This window comes from Sinocyclocheilus anshuiensis, unplaced genomic scaffold (assembly GCF_001515605.1).
Source record: "Sinocyclocheilus anshuiensis isolate Anshui unplaced genomic scaffold, SAMN03320099.WGS_v1.1 scaffold1746, whole genome shotgun sequence".
Taxonomy (NCBI): domain Eukaryota; kingdom Metazoa; phylum Chordata; class Actinopteri; order Cypriniformes; family Cyprinidae; genus Sinocyclocheilus; species Sinocyclocheilus anshuiensis.
The window spans coordinates 1,382,251-1,402,860 of NW_015545562.1; the positions used below are offsets into that span (position 1 = coordinate 1,382,251).

Consider the following 20,610-nt stretch of genomic DNA (forward strand, 5'->3'; position numbering starts at 1 on the left):
CGTTTATAAAATAAAAACGCAATAAAATCGCTCATGCCCAGTTTTGGTCAACCTGCGTTGTCTCACACCACCGACGGAAAACCCATTGACAGTATTTCGGTGGATACGAGTCGACTAAATGTATACTGTGCCCTTTAAACACCTTCATATGCAAGCGAGTGGAATAAACACCTTTTTTTAAATGTATCTCATTGCGTAAAATGCTGAGCTAAAAATCAGTCTTAAAAGATGTTTCCCCTGTCGTTATTAAGAGACAGAGTCACCCCTGTGTAGCGAGATGGTTCCGTCCAAATCTATAACAGGAAGAGCCGGTGTTTACAGTTTGCGAACAGGAAGTTGTGCATCGTGCCGCAATCGATGCAGTCTGTCAAATCGACTGATTTGTTGTAGAAAAAATGAATTTAAAGTGTTTGTCTGCGGCGCAAAGGCTTGGTCGAAGTTAACGGAAAGCGAACGCTGAGGTTTTTTTTTTTTTTTTGCAATAAGGTTGTCTACTGGAAAGGAAAACTGGTTTTCTTAGGCAATTCGCTTCCTGCGAGGTGACACCGCCGTACAGGTAGCCTGCTCGCTGTACAACTGTCCTGTATGAGGAATAGATCGGCACATAAAATAAACATTTCTCCCGAATACCGAGTAACAATTAACAAGCGAAGCAAATCAATCTAATGTATGACGATGAGAGCTTGTCCAGTGTGATTCTGCAAGTGTTGATACATTATATACAGCTCTGTCGAGAATCCCTAAAATGACACGTTGATTGGAAAACTTGCATGTGATTGCAACCATATGTCATTAACTGTGACATCTTAGTCTGAATGTTATTTTCAGATTGTATTTGAAAGCCAGGTTAGGTCGAATTAAAATTATAACTTAACTTAACATTCAGCTGCTTTTGACAACTTGCATGCTGCTTATCGTTGCATGTCAATGAATACTCAGTTACCCCGTTTAAAAAGTGAAAGCTTATTGCATTTTCTTGATTAACGTTGTCTGTCACCAGCATACATATCAAGGAGATATTCAAGATGTGGGTGCTTTTTGTAGTACAGACAGATACTCATTATGTTTTTCACTGACAGTGTGATAGGCAGACCATACCACCTCAGTGTAAGGATGGGTGCTGAGAGCAGTGCCCTGCCAAGCTGTGTGCTGGAAGAGCCATTGCTGACACTGCCGTCTGGTCTTACCATGTACTCTGCCCTCCTCCGGGATGGCAAGCCTGCCTCCGTCTTTGTGCATAAGCAAGACAATAAAGATAAAGTCAATAAAGCTGCCAAGGTAAAAGTAAACAGTTGATATGTAACCGCACCAATGACATACATTGGCTGTAAAAGGTTTGGACAAACCTACTCACACCTACTCATAATTCTCTATATACCTGTATATAATAGTAAATTCATTTAATACAAATTATATATAAAAAACACACTTAAATCTCAAATCTCTCAGCTATTTGTCATAAATTTACCTGATTCCTTTACAGCATTTGAAGACATTAAGGCACCCATGTCTTCTTCGCTTCCTGTCATGCTCAGTGCAGGATGGAGGTATACATTTAGTGACAGAACCAGTTCAACCATTAAAACGGCTGCTAGACAATCTTACTCCAGAGGAGATCTGTGCAGGCCTCTATGACCTGCTGCAAGCACTCGTCTTTCTACATGATGGGGTAAGACACTATTAATTATTGTTTTAAATATTTTTAGTAATATTTACACTTTAACTAAATAATTTCTTTCTCTTGTCTCTTAGGGCAAATCAAGTCACAACAATGTGTGCATATCCTCAGTGTTTGTCAGTGAAGATGGCCATTGGAAACTTGGGGGGATGGAAACTGTCTGCAAGTTTTCAGAGGCAACACCAGAGGTGACATCCGTAACTGCTTAAGTGTTGATTTATGCCTTTTGCATACATTATAGTGAGTGCAAATCTTTTTTTTTACCCTCTGGGACTCAATTTCTCTTTTGTTTCAAAAGATTTAGGGAAATTACATTTTTAATGACATGGTTCTGTTACAATTGGTTAAATACCTTTAATAACAAATATATACAAAGTTAAGTACTGTAACTCTGTTTATGTGTGACTTCCTCTCCAGTTTCTCAGAAGTATCCAGAATGTAAGGGAAAATGGTGCCATTCCTCCAGAGGAGAAGGTAGGAACCATATTTGTATTTTTTTAAGAAATTAAGACTTTGACTCGGCAAGGATGCATTGATGGTAAAGACATTAAAGATTTATAATGTTACAAAGATTTCTATTTCAAATAAATGCTACTCTTTTAAACATTCTATTTATCAAAGAATCCAGAGAAAACAAATGTACAACAAAGCAGCATAACCGTTTTATAATAGCAAAAACATTGATAATAAGAAGAAATGTTACTTATGTACCAAAACAACATATTAGAATGAAAATTCAACTTTGCCATTGTACAAACAAATTACATTTCCAAATATATTAAAATAGAAAACAGCTGTTTAAATATAATAAATTCATGTAATAATATCTCACAATATTACTGTTTTTACTGTATTTTGAATCAAATAAATGCAGCCTTGGTGGAGACTTCTTTCAAAAACATTATAAAAATCCTTCCAACCCCAAACATTAATTTAATGTTAGTGTGTATATATAATCATATTCAGATTTGTTGCCAGAATTTACAAGGCCTGGGACAAAATTAAAGGCTGACGACAGTCCTGATCATTATGTCTCAGCAATATAATAATGTTTTTTTATTTTATTTTTAGCTTGAAGGATTCAAAACTCTTCCTGACAAGCATGCCCACTCCCGAGATGCTTTTTCATTCGGGGTGATGGCGGAGGCTCTTCTTCCACTTCTGACGGGACATGGTTAGTAACACTCTTAATTCAACAGACGCATGTATAGCAGGATGAGTGTGTCTAGGATTCATCCTGTTGTGGCAGTTGCTAAGCCCTTACTGCATAGACATTGACATAATTGTAAATGGACTGACAACTGCGTGCAAAACGATTTTACATGTCGGGTACAAGTTTTCCATTCATGGCAGGTCATGATGTCTTCAAAGAACAAAATGATCCACATGAGCACTGTAATGGTGATGCAACCTTTTGGCTTTTATGTTGTTGTTTTTTGGAACAGGGCCTTACTGAAAACATATGCTCTGTTGTTTTTGTGCTATCTTTTTTTTTTTCTTTTAGTCTCACTCACTAAATTGTGGTATGTTTTTCCATTCCCTGTTTCTTCCACGTTTTTATTTATTTTTCCATGTCCGCTCCCCATCTTTGTAACCTCCATGTGCTCCTCCACCCAAACTTTCTGTCTCAGTCTCAGATGATTTATTGGAGAGTCTAAAGAACATGCTGCAGGCCAGCCTCTTGACCCCTGACCCCATGTCTCGCCCATCTCTCAGCAGTTTGCTGACCCACAAGTTCTTCAGGTTCGCTTTTAAAAACTTTTTTGTTAAAACTTTTCTGATCAATAGTGGTCTTTTGAAATCAATTTTAATTTCACAAATGTCAATTTCACCTCTATTGAAGTAAGATTATTAAGATAATTAAATGATTTAAATACCTAAACTTTGCAATATTTAATTCTTATAGAAATGACTTCTTAGATATCATGAATTTTCTGAAGAGTTTGACCCTGAAAAATGAAGAGGAGAAAAATGAATTCTTCAAGTAAGTTTCCCTTTCAAATGCATGATTTTATTACCCTAGAAGGGTGACGTGCTTAAATAACTAGTACGTTTCTGAAGGTTTCTCTTGGACCGAGTTCAGAACCTCCCAGAGGAGTTAATTGCTACACGTCTGGCTCCTAAATTGCTCAATTCATTGGTGTTTGCTGAGCCCATGGCTGTCAAAAGCTTCCTTCCGCACCTCTTACGGCCTAAGCAAGGTAGAACTAGTCAGTAAAGCTTTAGGAGATGCTTACTGTACACTTGTTTAGTAGCATTAGTCTCAGTTATGATGCTGACTGACTGTTTTCTGATGTCCAGACTCGAGTGTGAGCGCTGGTGAGGAGTGTCTTCTGTCTTTGTCTTTGTATCGGAGATACGTGGTTCCTCAGCTCCTTAAGCTCTATAAGGTGAACGAGGAGCATGTCAGGATCGTGCTTCTCTCCCACATTCATATCTATGCTGAGTTCTTTCCTCATGAAGAACTGAAAAATCAGATTCTTCCTCAGGTACTGAGACAATGTTTGTGTTCGTATCAACAGCTGAGTGATACTGAATTCTTTTGAGTAAAGTGAGGATGTTTTTAAGTTGATACTGGGATTGTGTCAGTTATTTTTCTGCACTTTATCTTGCAGGTTTTGCTGGGAATGAGAGATACAAATGACTCACTCGTCGCTATGACACTACAGAGTTTGGCTGTGCTTGTCCCGTTGCTGGGAGCCCGAGTGGTTGTTGGTGGGGAGAGGACCAAAGTCTTTAAACGGACTACGCCAAACTTCACCAAGTCTACAGAGGTCACCCCAGAGAGTAAGACACTGTCTGTTAATGCACTTTTATAATGAGAGGGAGTTTACTAATTCTCTACATATTTAACTAAATAAGTTAATGACCATAATAAGTTAGCTTGATTGACTTTCACTAATTTTAATTGAGAATAATTTCTATTTATATAAAAAAAAAACATTTAGACTGCTTAAGTTGGTATATTAACCTGTATTCAATGTAAATGTTGTTTTGAGGCCACTGGAGGACGCTGCTGCATCATTTTATATACAATTGTGACCCTGGAGCATAAAATAAGACATAAGGGACAATTTTTTGAAATTGAGATTTATATATAATCATATGGAAGCTGAATAAATAAGCTTTCCATTGATGTCTGGTTTGTTAGTATAAGACAATATTTGGTCGAGATACAACTATTTGAAAATCTGGAATCTGAGGGTGCACAAAAATAATAAATATTGAGAAAATCGCCTTTAAAGTTGTCCAAATTATGTTCTTAGCAATGCATATTACTAATCAAAAATTAAGTTTTGATATATTTATAGTAGGAAATGTACAAAATATCTTCATGGAACATGATCTTTACTTCAAATCCTAATGATTTTTGGCATAAAAGAAAAATCGATCATTTTGATCCATACTATATATTTTTGGCTATTGCTACAAAATATACCCGTGCTACTTATGACTGGTTTTGTGGTCCAGGGTCACAATTGATATATATTTGTTTTCTAGTAGTGCATTCAGTTCCTCTTTTAGGGAAAGAAAGTAAATCTATACAAATATATATTAAAACAAATATTTAAAATTAATCACATTGACCACAAACAAATTAAACTCAGCAGTCAGCAGCTGATTTCTGAAGGATCATGTGACACTGAAGACTGGAGTAATGGCTGCTGAAAATTCAGCTTTGCCATCTCTGGAATAAATGACATTTTCAAATACATTAAAATAGAAAACAGTTATTTTAAATTGTAATAATATTTCACAATATTACTTCCATTTTTTTTTATCAAATAACCATTAAAAAAACCTTACCGATACCAAACCTCTTTTCCTCTGCAGCATCACCCGTGCATATTGTTGGGCCAATCCATCCCCATGTCTCACAACCACCAAAGGTCCTAAATCTGTTCCCTAAGGACACAGAGGACGAAAAGGTGGTTTTAGAAAACATGTACTCCTTCCAAGCAACTGAAAAGACCAGCACCCAGCACACCACAGCAGAGAGAGCAGGTATGCCACAACTGATTTTTAAAGCCACTCTTAAAGGGGTCATATGATGCGATTTCAAGTTTTCCTTTCTCTTTGGAGTGTTACAAGCTGTTCGTGATGAGAGAGGCGGGGCATAGAGGACCTACAATAATGTACAGTATTTGAAAAATAATGTGTTTTTTGAACATTAAAGCATGTCAACATATTCTGTTACACCAAATACACAAAATAATGATCTTTAAAAAAGCATCATATGACCCCTTTAACAGTAACATTTCTGAACTGCTTATTGTGAAGCAATAATTTGAAAAGAAAGGCTGAAGTTATCTTGAATTGCATTTGCTTGTCCCTACTTGGTGCTGGAATGTACAACCCTTCTGAATCAAGTGATCTCTCTAGTGTTTAGCAGCGAGATGTCGTTCCCGTTGAATGGGTACAGAATGGGCACACAAGCTGCAGACAACACGAAAACTAACAGAGCGGTGAGATCCGACGAAGACTGGCCTAACTGGAGTGACACAGAGGAAGCAGAAAAGGACAAGACCCAGTCAGTCCAGATTAGCATTCGGTCAGCAGATGTCCCAGGTCAGAGCAACTCCGCTGACAATGAGGATGAAAGCGAGGAACCCTGGGATGATTTTGAGGACTCAGAAGTGACCTCAGACCACTCGCCCTCGGCTTCTTTACCAGTCTCTGTACCAAAGACATCAACAAAAAGCAAGGTGTTATCTCCATCTGAATCTAGCACCGGATCTTCAAGGTACTCAAAAGCACTCAAACTGAACTCTAGTGTCAAAAGCGCTACAGATCATAACCATACCTCATCATGGGACACCGGTTGGAATCAGGCAACTGACACCCTCAAACCCAGCAAAACAAGTTTAGCATTAGAGCCCAAGCCAAAAAGCACAATCAAAAGCTCTGAAGCTGGATGTCTCGGGGAGGAGTTCACAATTGCAGTGAAGAAGCCAGAGCCAGATCCAGAACTAGACTTCTTTGCAGACATGGTCCCAGATATAAAGCTGTCTTCCTCATCTCTTCTGCTCCCCGTGGAGAGCTCGGTCAGAGAACCCATCACGGGACACACAACATCAGACCCATCAATAGATACACTGAGCCTCACTAGCAAGTTTGCAGCTGCTGACTTGACTGAGGTAAGTTTACCTATGCGACCAATCCGTTTCATGGCTTTATAATTATATGTGACCCTGGAGCACAAAAGCAGTCTTAAGTCGCTGGGGTATATTTGTAGCAATAGCCAACAATACATTGTATGGGTCAGAATTATCGATTTTTCTTTTATGCCAAAAATCATTAGGATATTAAGTAAAGATCATGTTCCATGAAGATATTTTGTAAATTTCCTTCTGTAAATATATTAAAACTGAATTTTTGATTAGTAATATGCATTGCTAAGACCTTCATTTGGACAACTTTAAAAGTGATTTTCTCAGTATTTAGATTTTTTTGCACCCTCAGATTCCAGATTTTCAAATAGTTGTATCTCAGGCAAATGTCCTATCCTAACAAACCATACATCAACGGAAAGCTAATTTATTCAGCTTTCAGATGATGTATAAATCTCAATTTCAAAAAATTGACCCTTATGACTGGTTTTGTGGTCCAGGGTCACATATGATGAACTGACGAGATGTACTTTTGTTTTGCCTCGACAGACGGAGGCAGAAGGATGGGGCAATGACCTCAACTGGGAAGATGAGAACGCCTGGTGATCAGTGTGGTCCTCTACAGAAAGCCATATGAGAGAGATTCCAATACAAGAACACTTACATATGCCATTATGATATTATCACTAAAGACCAACATAAAAATTTAGTAACTACGATTTAAGAGAGTAGTGTGTATTTTAAGATTCCCCCACCCAGTCCAATGAGATAATCAGTCTACTGTCGCCATAGAAATTGATCAGCTACAGAAAAAGGTTTAGTCTTGTTTAGCTTTTTCAAGATGGCATGATGGACCTAAACATGCCAAATCCTATTAGGAGTCCTTCAGTCATGTTGCACTGAGGAGGGGTACATAACCTGGAAATACATCCACTTCTAATGTCAGGTTTTATTTGTGCCATACAGCTTTTTTTTGTTTTGTTCAGTGAGCCTTAGAGGACAGACAGCCTCAACTTGAGAAGAAATATATAGACTCTAATTTGTGTTCATTAGATTGGGTGAGAGCCCGACATAATTTATTTGTATTATCAGCTGCTGACTAAATAAAATGGTTTTATGGTATTTGACCTGCTTTGATTTGTTTTTGGTGAAATTTTGATATAATATTGACTGAAATTTGGTAAAAAAAAAAAAAAAATCTCCCATTGACTTAAGGCAAGGTCACACGGCATCAACAGACACTAACTGAGGCCAGCAGACATGTTTGATGGATTTCAGAACTGTGTGTTAGGCCTGTTGGTCTGTTGCCATTGGTCGGTGTTTGTTTTTACCCATTGAACATTCAATCAGTTTGTCAGGTCAGGAATGTCTGGACAGTATGGTATGATTTTCTAACAAACTCTGATGTAATCTGGTAATTGCTGGTGTCTATTGGTGCAGTGTGAATTAGCTTTTAGAATGTTCACAATTCAAAATCTTAACGGGCAGCTATGATGCCATTGTAATATTTAAAGGATTAACTGCAATTAGTCTTTTTATTGCATTTATTTGCATACCAGATAAAAACTGGCCTTTTTTTTATTAAATATTAAGTTGGCATGAGATGAGAATTCAGGTAATATTTTTTGTAAATGCAATTTATACATCTTATTGTGAACAATTCATGTTTATGTATGTTGTTGTTTTATTTTGACTCCATTATGTTTAATCAAAACATCATGATCTTCCAGTGAAAATGTCTGGTTACGTATGCAGAATTTCAGAATAATTTTGTTCACCTAAAGCCCACCCCTCCACAAATAAGCATTTTCAATTTCTGCATGCATTTTTAAGAGCAACACTCACATCTCAACAACAACCAATGGATAGATCCAAGTCCTTACCCTACTTTTCTCATCTCCATGCATGACCCCCAAAAAATTAAATGCTGCTACTTAATTGGCATAATATGATTTTGGCATTAATATGTGTCAGCCATGTTGGAATTACCACAGTTGCGAGATTAAGTTGGAGGTCTCAGAAAAATCAGAGCTGTAATTATTGAATATACTATAATCTTGATATTACAGCAATTCTGACAGTGTGAATGCACCATTAAAAGCAGAGCTTTAGACTTTAGTATTCAGTGTCAATCACTCACAATCAAGTCACCGACTAAAAAATCCACAAAACACATTTTAATGAAGTTTAATCAATTGAATTGTCTTTGGAGTGACTCTTTTCCATATAAACTTAAAAAAATACAACTTTTATACAAATATCTTGGGTGACTTTAGTAAACGTAGTGACATGGAACAAAGACAGCATTAATGTGTTAAAAGTAGCTATAGGTAGAGGTGTTGTAGTTGAATCAGGGCTGCTCTATTGCAGTGGTGTTGATTTGAGTTATCAGTGTCTGTAAAACCTCAAGTCTGGTCCTGACCCACTGAGGCGGGGACATGTTGTGGTCTGGCCCCACTATTGCCTGCAGGGCTTTCAAGGCACTTTCTGCTGTCTGGAGGCATCGCTCATACTCCTCTTCTACTTCCGTCTCCTGTCTTGCCCTCTTCAGACATGGCTGAACAGGTAAAGAATTGCAGAATTAGTAAAAACTTGTTCCATAGGTATGTAAGGCAATAAAGCCATCCTCTCACTCACCTCCTCAGTAAGTGGCGTGTGTACAGGTGAGCTGGTCTCATGCTCCATTTGCTCACAGTGTTTCTCTATTATACTCCTCCACTCCTTCAGACGTTCTAGTCTTGCTTCCTCAAGACTCCTGGTGTGAGACGGTCTGTAGAAAGTGATACATTAATCTATATAAGGAGCACTGAAATAAGACAAATACACATTTTTTTTAAGTCGATATGTATCTCTCATTTCATACCTTACTGAGGAAGTTTAACACTTTGGTTTTGATCTCCTCTGATGTCAATGTCTGAGAAATCACTTCCTCATGGTTGGTTATCTTAAGTTACAAGAGACATTTGAGCTAGATTACAAAACTGTTGACTGAAAAAAGTGATAAAGAGGGATGTGATTTGAGATTTATTTTTTACCAAATAAATATATAATAATAAAAACTCAAGTTCTTGAGAGAGAAAATTATCACTTAGCTTTACGTTATAGGATTTATCTATACTTGCTGAAGTAAATGCACCATTGAGTCAAGAACTTATCATTATACATTCACTTCTGATTTACTCAAATACAAATTTAACAATTAAGGAAATGTCTATTATTTAATAAAAACATGGTTGGTTATATAATGGGGAAATTCCCACCTCTGCAAAGAGGTCAAAGGCCTCCAGGACATGATGGAGGATCAGCCAGGATGGGTGAGTCAGGAGACCATTAAACAGACCACTGATTCTGGGCAAAACTTGACACTGCAGTCACACACATACATATACAGATGCACGCACAATGAAATGACCAATGAAAGAACTAATTTCCTGTCTTTTATTTATTTTTTTACTCATATTCCACTTCTACCTGAATATTGTGAGAAATAAATATTCTTCCCATGGAAGCAAGGAACTCCAAAGCAGCTAAAAGAAGGTCATCAGGGCATTTCTGGATAGTCAACCCACTCAAACAGGAAACGGCCTGTTGTTTTGCAAAAAAAATTAATAAAAAACTTGCATCAAAATTAACTAAGATCTAAAAAGATGAATTCTGAAACTATGAAGGCCCAAAGAAAAGAATAAATGTTAAAATATCACCTGAACAATGACATGTGGCTCTATACTGCTGATCAGAACAGCTGATATTGACAGGTAAGTCAGTAAGACTCTAAGAAAGAAAGAAATGTTTCTGAAAAGTATCTTATGCTCACCAAGGTTGCATTTATTTAATCAAACATACAGTAATAACAGTAATACTGCGAAATATTATTAAATACAAAATAACCTTTTTCAATTTTAGTGAATTTTAAAATGAATTTATTCATGAGTTGGCAGTCTTCAGTGTCACATGACCCTTCAGAAATCATTCTAATACGCGGATTTGTTGCTCAAAAACATTTGGGGACATCAGATGCCCATTTTCCACAAGTTGGTATGATTCTTTAGGGCTTCATGAAAAGTCTATAACACACTTTGCAACAGTTTGCAACTAGACGGATGTACGGTTACTTCCTCTACAGTCAAAAATCTGGGTGTTATATTAGATAGCAACTTGTCTTTTGAAAATCATATTTCCCATGTTACAAAAACAGCATTCTTCCATCTTAGAAACATTGCCAAGTTACGAAACATGATACCTGTTTCTGATGCAGAAAAGCTAGTTCATGCATTCATGACCTCTAGACTGGACTATTGTAATGCACTGCTAGGTGGTTGTCCTGCATCTTCAATAAACAAGCTACAGGTAGTCCAAAATGCAGCGGCTAGAGTCCTTACCAGGTCAAGAAAATATGATCATATTACCCCAATTTTACAGTCTCTGCACTGGCTACCTATTAAATTCCGTATCAGTTACAAAATATTATTACTTGCCTATGTTAAAATTTCTCAATGGTAGTGTAGAACAACACCCTTTTTAACTGGTCAAAAACAGCTCTGTTCACACCTAGCCGTTTCGGCGCATGTCCCTTTAAATGCTAATGAGCTCTGCTCACCCAGCCCCTCTTTTCCGTGAGGTGAAGAGCCATTCTCAAGAGACTGTAAACTTTAGCCACATTCGTTGTGGAACTTGCTAACTAGCACATTATTAGGAAAGGTGATTTGCAAAGATCCTTTAAAAACAAAAAAGCTTCTGTAGGTGAAGCTGGATCACAAGTGATTCGCACAAACATAAACGAATTTAGGTAGATCAGGGGAGCATTACCTTCAAAAACAATCCACTTTGTATTCAGCGGCTCAGATGTCGGGAGTAAATGACGACGGCTGTTCATTATTACATCCAACAACAAAAGACCTCAATCGCTTGGGAGACATTCTTGTCTACACCTGCTCCGGCATCACAACAATTTACACAAAAGCGGACTGTTTGCAGCTCACTCAGGGCGGGTCAATGCTAAAATGGCAGTGTTGGTCAATAGTCGTGGGAGGGGCCAAGAATCTTTAAATGGCTTGATCTGAGACAGTGCTTACAATTTTTGGGGATTTAAAAAAAGCACTGGGTGGATTTTTATCATTATAGGGTGGTTGTGTACACACACTGCCAACACACATTTATGTTCAAACACCATGTAAAAGTGAATTTTGCATCTGATGTCCCCTGTACTGACCCCAAATTTTTGAACAGTTATGTGGGCCCCACTTTATATTAAGTGGCCTTAACTACTATGTACTTACATCAAAAATTAAGTACAATGTACTTCTTTGTGTTCATATTGTATTGCAAAACACTTTTGCTGCTATTGAGGTGGGATACGGGTAAGGTTAGGGACAGGTTTGTTGGTATGGGTAGGTTTAAGGGTGGGTAAAGGTGTAAGGGATGGGTCAACTGTGTAATTATAAATGTAATTACAGAAATGAATTACAGATGTAATTACATGCAGGTATTTTAAAAATATAAGTACAATGTAAAAACATGCATGTACACAATAAGTGCATTGTACCAAATTATTAATTTAAATGTAAGTACATAGTTGTTAAGGCCACTTAATATAAAGTGGGTCCATAATGTGTATGTGAAATCTGATCACCTGGTTGCTACTCATGCAACTCCACAGCTGAGAGATGATCTTCACAGAAGATATCATACACTCAGCCTGCAGGTTGCTTCCGCCCATCAACATCAGCACACAGCCTAGTATCCGGTTCTGAATCACAAGGAGAAACAAAGTTAAAACCAAGCCTGGGCAAGATATTTATCTTAAAGGCCAGTCTGGTTTTCAAAGGCAGGATGTCAGATAGAGTTTACACACTGCTGATGTGTCAATCTACAACACAATAAAATCTTAAGTGTTTAAATAACAATAAAAACCCCAAAGTTGTCCATGGTCAAACTGTGTAAGTGCATGATTTTGTTTTGTGTCCATAATCAAAACTTTAATCTACAACAACCCTCACCAGAATTTGATCAGGGTAAGACTGAGGCATAAAACACATTCATAGCCTTGGAACTTGAATGTGGATCGAAGACTGTCTGTTTCCTCTTCATTACCCAATTGTGTCTTGGGTAATGAACTGTTAGTGGTGAAGTTGTTTGTATAATATGCCAGCATTTTTTATGTTTTTAAAATCAAGGCCTTGTGTAATTCAAAAAGATGGAAAACATCCTGTTAAGAATAAAGTTTGTGTTCAGTGGCGCAAATGTTACTTTATTTCTCTCACAAGTCTCGGTATATCTCCCATCCTGTAGCTGTTATTCTGCCATTCCTGCAGCACAACAGAAGCCCTGGAAAGCACCTCTTTCTCCACCCGCATACGTGCCTCTGCGCACAGACCCCTCAGCAGAGTGTGGCGCCACACACAGAGGTTCTCCTCCTGAGCAGGAGGGAAGTGCTCCACAAACTCCACCTGTTACAAGAAACACTCCATCACATTTTTAAAATGTACCATTTTGCTACCTACAAAACCAAAACAACTGTGGTAACAAAAATAAACTATATTACAAACTCATCAGTGTTCTGAGGAAGTTTTTTCTGCAGAGCGGTGTTCATTTTCTTTATCTGGACTAGAGAAAAAGAAACTAACCTGTTGTTTTGGTGTCATGAGAAATAGCAGACGTCTAAGCAGCAGGGTCAAGTGAAACAGCTGATAACCCTCACCAGGACATGACCTTATCTAGACAGTACAACAACAATACAGGTCATGGAAGCGATTAGTGGACTACTAAAAACTTGAGGTTTTCTTGCAGTTTGTTCAGACATAATGTTTAAACCAAGAAAACTTAAAAAAGAAATTCTAAACACTCTCCAATTGAATTACAATGGGTCAAGAGTGTTTATTCATCTTTAAAACAGAAAAATTAAATTGTAAGGAAACAGAATAGAACAAATACAGTCTTGAGGCAAAACATAGATGTATGGTCTAAATGAAGACAAAGGTATTTGGACTTTCTCTAACTGTCAGATGTAAAGATCACACACACACAAAAATGTATAGACTTTATTTTTTTAAAGATATTAATACTTTTCTTCAACAAAGACACATTAAATTGATCAAAAAAGACAGTAAAACCATTTTTAACGATACAAAAGATTTCTATTTCAAATAAATGCTGTTCTTTTGAACTTTCTATTCATGAAAGAATACTGGAAATTATACTTTGAAATATATTTTTAAAAGTCATTAGTGTTCAGCATCACTGTTGTACTGCATTTTTGATTAAATAAATGCAGCCTTGGCAAACATAAGACTTTTTCAAAAACATACAAAAAAATCTTACCAACTTTTGATTAGTTGTGTATAGTTTAAAAATAATAATTTTAAGTTAACATTATTGTTTTTACTGTAATTTTGATCAAATAAATGCAGACCTGGTAAGCATATGAGGACTTTGTGTATTTGTGTGTGTTTATCCATACACATACTGTATATAGAACCCATAGAATAAGTTGTTCACTAACACTTGTAATAATTAACAACATTTACAAGAATACCAAGCACACAAGAAAAATAGCACAAGACTGTTGTGATAGACAGGTGTGTTCTTCCCCATGCTTATTTTGACACCAATTGTCAGCTCAGTCAGGGTGTAAGAGAGAAAAAGGGTCCCCTGTGGTCCCTCATTCCAGACAGGTTTCCAGAATACCACAAGAGCACAAAAAGGTCGCATTCCCAGGTGAGCAAGAAGGAGAACATGATGAAAACACAACTCGGCCGTGCCCTACCTGAAGAGAGACAGAAAGAACACAACTCTGATATTGTATATAAGCATGTTTTTCTTGCATTCTTTAGAGCTGTAGATGTTTTCCAACTTGTATAGACACATGTCTAAGCAGAGTATGGTTATCAATATTATTTAGGGGGTTTTAGGGGAATGACTCCTAAACCACAATGACAAAACTTTGGAAATTTATACTTAAAAACATTAAAAACAGGAATGTCCCCTGATTGTTCATGCTTGGCGTCTCTGTGACAGCTCTGGAAAGTAGTAGTCATAGAAGTCCGATGGTCTACACTCATGGGTGTGCATGTACACTTACCGTGCCAGGAAGCACCAGACATCTGTGGCCAAGACAGCCGTCTGCGTTTCTGCCTGCAATACGGTGGCTAATAGTGACCGCTCCTGAAAGAAGGAAACAGAGAGGACAACAAGACTATATGATGTTTTTTCTGATGAAATTTTTGTCACTTGGCCAGCTGAAAATTATTTCAGCATTCAATTTCTAACACCACTTTGGGCATAAATTACATTTCTTTAAAAGCTAATATTAAAAGTAATGATTAATAACTTCTTTCAATGTTTTCTTTGAGAGAACCATGTTAATCTTAGTAATCACAAGAATAGCATAAGAATATAATTATGTCAAGATTTATATCAAGCTCAAATGCAACTGGTCTTTTCAAAACAAAAGATTTTAAGTACATTTTAGTTTTCACATCATCCAGAGAGAAAAAACAAGTTTTGTTATACAACACTTGAGTAGAATTCAACAAATTCAATAAAAGGGATCACTGACCAATGGAGCGAAGTGCTGAGTGGGCAGAACAGCCACACAAGCACACATATGCACACACACATGCTGGTGCAGACTGACTCTACCCTGAGCCCGCCCTCGCAGCATTTCCCCCGGCAACCACACCGGCACGGCACGCGCCAACATACACCGCCGAAAACTCTGCAACACTGCCTCAAACACAGACCATCTGTAGAAAGACAGTTTTTGCTCGCATTATGTACTTGAGCCAAAAATGCTGCACCTAGAGAAAACAAAATCTCTATTTAAGTAGGCACCATTTTCCACATTTCCATTTCGGAAAAAATAAATAAATAAATTATTGCCAACCCCAAACGTTATACCAGTACTGTACAATGAAAGGCAATCTTATTGCCGTATTCCCTTTTGCTCCAACAGCCAAAAATCAAAAACAAAAAAAGTCAACACTATAACATTTTATTTACGATTATCATTATTACATTTTTCACCCAATATATATTTTATATTTTTCAAGTTTAAGACTACTGATTTATTTTCTTTAAGAAAATAGCTAACTAACAAAATAAACTATCAATAAATCAATCAATGTTATCAATAAATGCAAAGACAATTCAGGGAATGTTGTATAATTTATGAAACTAAAACTCAAAATGATGCTCAACTGCATCACTGTTGACTAGTCTGCCAATTTCATCTTGCTAAATTATACAAATGTAAAGTACAGGGTTTTTACAGACATGAACAAGTTAAATTTAAGACTTTTAAGACCTTTTTAATACCACCTTATATGAAATTTAAGACCTAAACCTGTATTGGAAATACACATTATATTACATACATATATGTAATATTTAATGTGTTTAATGTAAAAAGAAAAAAAAAATATCATCGCTGTAATAGATTATATTTATTACTAAGATATACAGTGAACTTTTCATATCAGCAGACAATATTCCATGCAAAATATCCCCACAAAAGCACCACATCACCGAGATTTTTGGTGGTGTAAACTATTTATTTTGAAGCAATATTTTCATCAGTGTTCTATCAGCTTTTACATACTTAAATCTGCATATTTTTATTTACCTTTACAAAGGCCTATTTTTGCAAATGCATAAATAATGTTTGATATATTAAACATAAAACACTGAATACTGATATTTGAAATTATAAACACCATCACGTTGCTCAGAGATGCACAATAGTGCTGTGGCTATGTTTGAAATAATTTTTGTTGTCGAAATACTGCAAAAACAGGCAATATGGTGTATAAAACGTAAGTCTCTTAATTAACTTCTAGTTTATTGAACTGTTGTAAAAAATAAATATCACATTTGTAATCATGGTAATTTTGGAGAAAAAACGTCACTCTTCATTTGAAATTGATTAACTATATGAAGTGGTATAAATATATACATTTTCTGCCCCCATGTCTTGAATTTTGTGATCATTGTAAATGTATTTTAATAGACTGAATCACGCAGTGAAAGAGCGCACTGTAAATGCGCACGCGCACTAGTCTAGACTTCACCTAATGCATGGGTGCACTCTGTAGGTGTTTTGAATGCTTTTTGCGTCGTGAGAATATTCAGCAAAATAGCTCACTTGTCATGGTATGTTACTTAACTATATCATGTTATGAATAAACTAAACATTTAGAATTTTTACCTGTGTGTTTCTTCTGAGTTTCTTTATGTGTGCTTTTATGCTCATTTGTTCTGAAGTCTCTCACAAAGAGACAAACAGAGTGAGCCTCAACAGCACGACCTTGATACCAGAAATACACTATACATTATCAATCTCTGTTTACATTGAATGTAGGCTAATAAAATTAGAAGAATCATTCTCGTGTTTCGATGCTTTGCTGGTTATTTTTTTGTCACGTATGTTTTAATCAGGCTATTTGTCCGGTTGGACAAATACATTTTTTTTTTTTACTAGCTAGAAGGCTGATCAGCTGTAGCTCGACCTATATTATTGTTATTATTGAGAACATTAAGAAGGTAGTTCGACCTGTATTCTTCTACTGCGACTCCCTCTCGAGCTTTCACGAGACATCACGGAGACATTTCTCCGTTATGTGAACTCCTTCCCTTCCAACCTTTCCTGAAGTCCTATTGGCTCATGCCAGTCCAAATGACTGGCCAACTGTCGCGAAGTATGCAAATCGCATGCAAATACTGACATGCTCAAGAGGCAGTATAAAATGCGGTGCACGCGACAATTATGTCAGAATCTTCTCCTTCACTTTGCTGAACAACCTAACAATATGGCTTATAAACTATTTACAGCTCACAGTTGAGGTTCGCTCATCAGAGGGCGGTGCCTGGATTGCCGCTCCTCTGCAGCGTTCAGGTGAGTATGACATTTTTCTTCAGATACCAGATGAGTCCGTCTGCCCTCAATCAGTGGTGGACCTTACCTTAAGGACTCTGGTGATGAGCTCATGCCGACTAACTGTCCGCATTCCTCTCACCCATCGAACCTGCAGGACATAAGCCTGGCTTCTCACGTCCTCCTTCCAAGGCGGAGCGGAGAGCCGAGTGCAGATTCTGGAGCTAAGGGTTCTCATGTCGCCGCACGACCCACTGTCTAAGTGTGCAGCCCCCCACCTCAGAGCGGCCGTGTGCAAAGCACAATCACTGGCTCCTCACTCATTCACACGATACCAGCCTCTCATCAGCGGCTGCCATGTTTGGAAGATACTGCTCTCTTAATCACAAGATACCGAGACAAGAGATTCCGCTCTCTCACTCATTCAAGGCAATATGCAGCCCCCACTTCAGTGTGGCGACAAGCGCTTCAGTCGCTTACCCACTCACCAGCAGTAAAGCAGCCCCCGCCTCAGAGCGGCAGTGAGTCACCTGATGCCCCTGCGCTGAAAAGCGTGCAAAGGCAAGGAGTCACCTGATGCCCCTGCGCGGGAAAGCGCATGAAGGCGAGAACACGAGAACCCTCGCTTTCACGCACTTTCCCACGCAGGGGCATCAGAGGACCTAGGACAGATCCTTGTGGCACTCCATATTTTACTGGTGATAATTGAGATGACACAACAAAAGAGCTCTTTCCTCCTCACTCAGTCAATGTAGCACCACTCGCCCCGCCTCAGAGCGGTGCAGAGCCGCTGCCCACACAGGTTATAGCCACGCAGCACTCGCCGGCGCATCCAACAACCAAGCCGCTAAAGCCGCTATGTCAGTTCCTGAGCGCGTGGAAAACTATTCCGGGAATCTCACGCTGGTTACTCGGTGTGATAGAGCATGGGTATGCCCTTCAATTCAGATACACACCACCCCGTTTCAACGGCGTAGTGCAGTCTCTAACACTGCCTCGAAATGCCCTGGTTCTGAGACAAGAGGTATGCAATCTGCTCGAAAAAGGAGCGAGCTGGAGAGCGGTATTTACAGCCGCCATTTTGTGGTGCCCAAGAGAGATGGAGGACTCTGCCCAATTTCAGGCCCATCAACAGAGCGCTCTGCAAGCATACGTTCAGGATAATAACGCTGAAACAGATCCTGGCGCGAATTCGCCCCGGGGACTAGTTGCGTCCGTGAATTTAAAGGACGCGTACTTTCACTTTCAGATAGCACAGATTGTTATCACAGATGCTTTCTGAGATTTTCTTTCGAGGGCACAGCGTACCAGTACTCTGTTCTCCCAGTTGGGCTGGCTTGGGCCCCGCGCACTTTCTCGAAGTGCATGGACGCAGCTCTCGCCCCCCTCAAAGCGAGCGGGATGCGCGTTCTCAATTATTTGGATGACTGGCTAATCTTAGCTCAATCACGGGACACACTAGCCAGCCTTATAGACAAACTGCTTTGTCATTTGGAGTTCTCAGGGCTATGTGTGAATGTGCGTCAGAGCATTCTCGCCCCGAGTCAGTCTATAACGTATCTGAGAGTGTGCTTCTCTCTCGGGAGCGCTCGGCGGCCCTTTTGTCTTCCCTGCGCCATTTCAGAATGGGCAGCTCTGTTCACTTGAAGGAATTTCAGAGGCTGCTGGGACTCATGGCAGCGGCATCAGCGGTATGTCATCTGGGTTTACTACACATGCACCCGCTGCAGTTATGGCTGAAATCTCGAGCCCCTTGGACGGCGTGGACTTCGGACCGTTTGCGCATCGCGGTCTCCCGCAGCTGCATCGAAGCTCTGAGGCCGTGGCGCAAAGATCTCTTCAGCCGGCGGTTCCCCTGGGCTTGGTGACGTCACATGTCGTGGTCACGACGGACGCATCGACTCGGGGATGGGGAGCAGTGTGCGAGGGCATGCCGGCTTCAGGGCTGTGGTCAGAACCTCAGACCCGGTGGTACATAAACCGCTTGGAGCTGGAAGCAGAGTTCTTAGCTCTAAAGGATTTTCAGCCGCAGCTGGAACAGCAACATGTACTGATTCGCACCGACAACGTCTGTGGTTTCGTACATAAATCACCAAGGGGGCGTACAATCCAAGGCTCTGTACAAGCAGGCAGCGAATCTCCTGTTATGGACGGACAGTCACTTTCTCTCCATCAGAGCAGCGCACATCCCCGGTCTCCTGAACCGCGGGGTGGAAATGCTTTTGAGGAAGGGGATTCCTCAAGGAGAGTGGAGGCTGCATCCCGAGTCAGTTTGGATGATTTGGACCCGCTACGGGAGAGCGGAGGTGGATCTGTTCGCCACGAGTGAGAATGCGCACTGCCCGCTGTTCTTCTCCCTGTCTCTCACTCCCGGCTGGAAGGGGACGCTCTGATATCGCACTGGCCAGCAGCCAGGCTGTATGCGTTCCTCCGATCAAGATAATGCAGCTGGTGATATGCAAGATCAGGGAGGAGGAGCCTTAGGTGACACTCATCGCCCCGAACCGGCCGAACCAGCCTTGGTTCCCGGACCTGACAAAGCTGCTGGTGGCGCCGCCCTGGCCGATCCCCATCAGGAAGGATCTGCTGTCTCAAACGAGCAGCTCGGTGTGGCACCCGAACCCGGAGTTATGGAGCCTTCATGTGTGGCTGCTTCGGGGATATCAGAGGAGCTGAATGCTCTGCATTCTCGTGTGCTCGACACGCTCTCGGAGGCGCGGGCGCCCTCCACGAGGCGTTTGTATGCTCTGAAATGGGGAGTGTTTGTGAAATGGTGCCATGATGTTCATATCGACCCGGCTGCTTGCTCCGTGTCGGATGTGCTGCGTTTTCTACAGTACAGACTGGATAGTGGATCTCTGCCATCAACACTGAAAGTCTACGTGGCCGCTATTGCCTCATTTCGTTCCCCGCTGGGCGGGCAATCGATCGGTAGGCACGCGCTGGTGGTGAGT

At 39.5% G+C, this 20,610-nt stretch overlaps 3 protein-coding genes and 1 long non-coding RNA gene across 4 annotated transcripts in view; 1 reads left to right on the forward strand and 3 right to left on the reverse strand.

The window, feature by feature from the left end:
- Window positions 1-327: 327 nt before the first annotated feature.
- scyl3 (SCY1-like, kinase-like 3) lies at window positions 328-7,905 on the forward strand. Its single transcript, XM_016499388.1, has 14 exons — window positions 328-556; window positions 1,080-1,278; window positions 1,484-1,669; window positions 1,753-1,866; window positions 2,096-2,152; window positions 2,750-2,852; window positions 3,310-3,421; window positions 3,585-3,662; window positions 3,740-3,879; window positions 3,980-4,167; window positions 4,294-4,465; window positions 5,513-5,683; window positions 6,062-6,816; window positions 7,339-7,905. The coding sequence occupies exons 2-14, from the start codon at window positions 1,114-1,116 to the stop codon at window positions 7,393-7,395; spliced, it is 2,298 nt and encodes a 765-aa protein (XP_016354874.1). The 5' UTR covers window positions 328-556; window positions 1,080-1,113; the 3' UTR covers window positions 7,396-7,905.
- A 1,101-nt stretch (window positions 7,906-9,006) lies between these two features.
- On the reverse strand, window positions 9,007-10,147 carry LOC107698390 (uncharacterized). The gene is made up of 4 exons (XR_001635341.1): window positions 10,050-10,147; window positions 9,653-9,733; window positions 9,427-9,559; window positions 9,007-9,346 (listed from the first exon to the last, which is right to left on the reverse strand). It is a non-coding gene; the product is annotated as an uncharacterized LOC107698390 (long non-coding RNA).
- Window positions 10,148-10,266: 119 nt separating this feature from the next.
- Window positions 10,267-13,617, reverse strand: LOC107698389 (uncharacterized protein C1orf112 homolog). Its single transcript, XM_016499391.1, has 5 exons — window positions 13,413-13,617; window positions 13,050-13,235; window positions 12,419-12,535; window positions 10,491-10,560; window positions 10,267-10,374 (listed from the first exon to the last, which is right to left on the reverse strand). The coding sequence occupies exons 1-5, from the start codon at window positions 13,428-13,430 to the stop codon at window positions 10,331-10,333; spliced, it is 435 nt and encodes a 144-aa protein (XP_016354877.1). The 5' UTR covers window positions 13,431-13,617; the 3' UTR covers window positions 10,267-10,330.
- A 615-nt stretch (window positions 13,618-14,232) lies between these two features.
- Window positions 14,233-20,610, reverse strand: part of LOC107698388 (uncharacterized protein C1orf112 homolog) — a 16,834-nt gene continuing 10,456 nt past the window's right edge. Inside the window, exons 7-8 of the mRNA XM_016499389.1 lie at window positions 14,867-14,949; window positions 14,233-14,551 (exon numbers count right to left, since the gene is read on the reverse strand). Of these exons, the coding sequence (XP_016354875.1) occupies window positions 14,447-14,551; window positions 14,867-14,949 (188 nt within the window). The 3' untranslated portion in view covers window positions 14,233-14,446. The remainder of the gene's footprint in view (window positions 14,552-14,866; window positions 14,950-20,610) is intronic.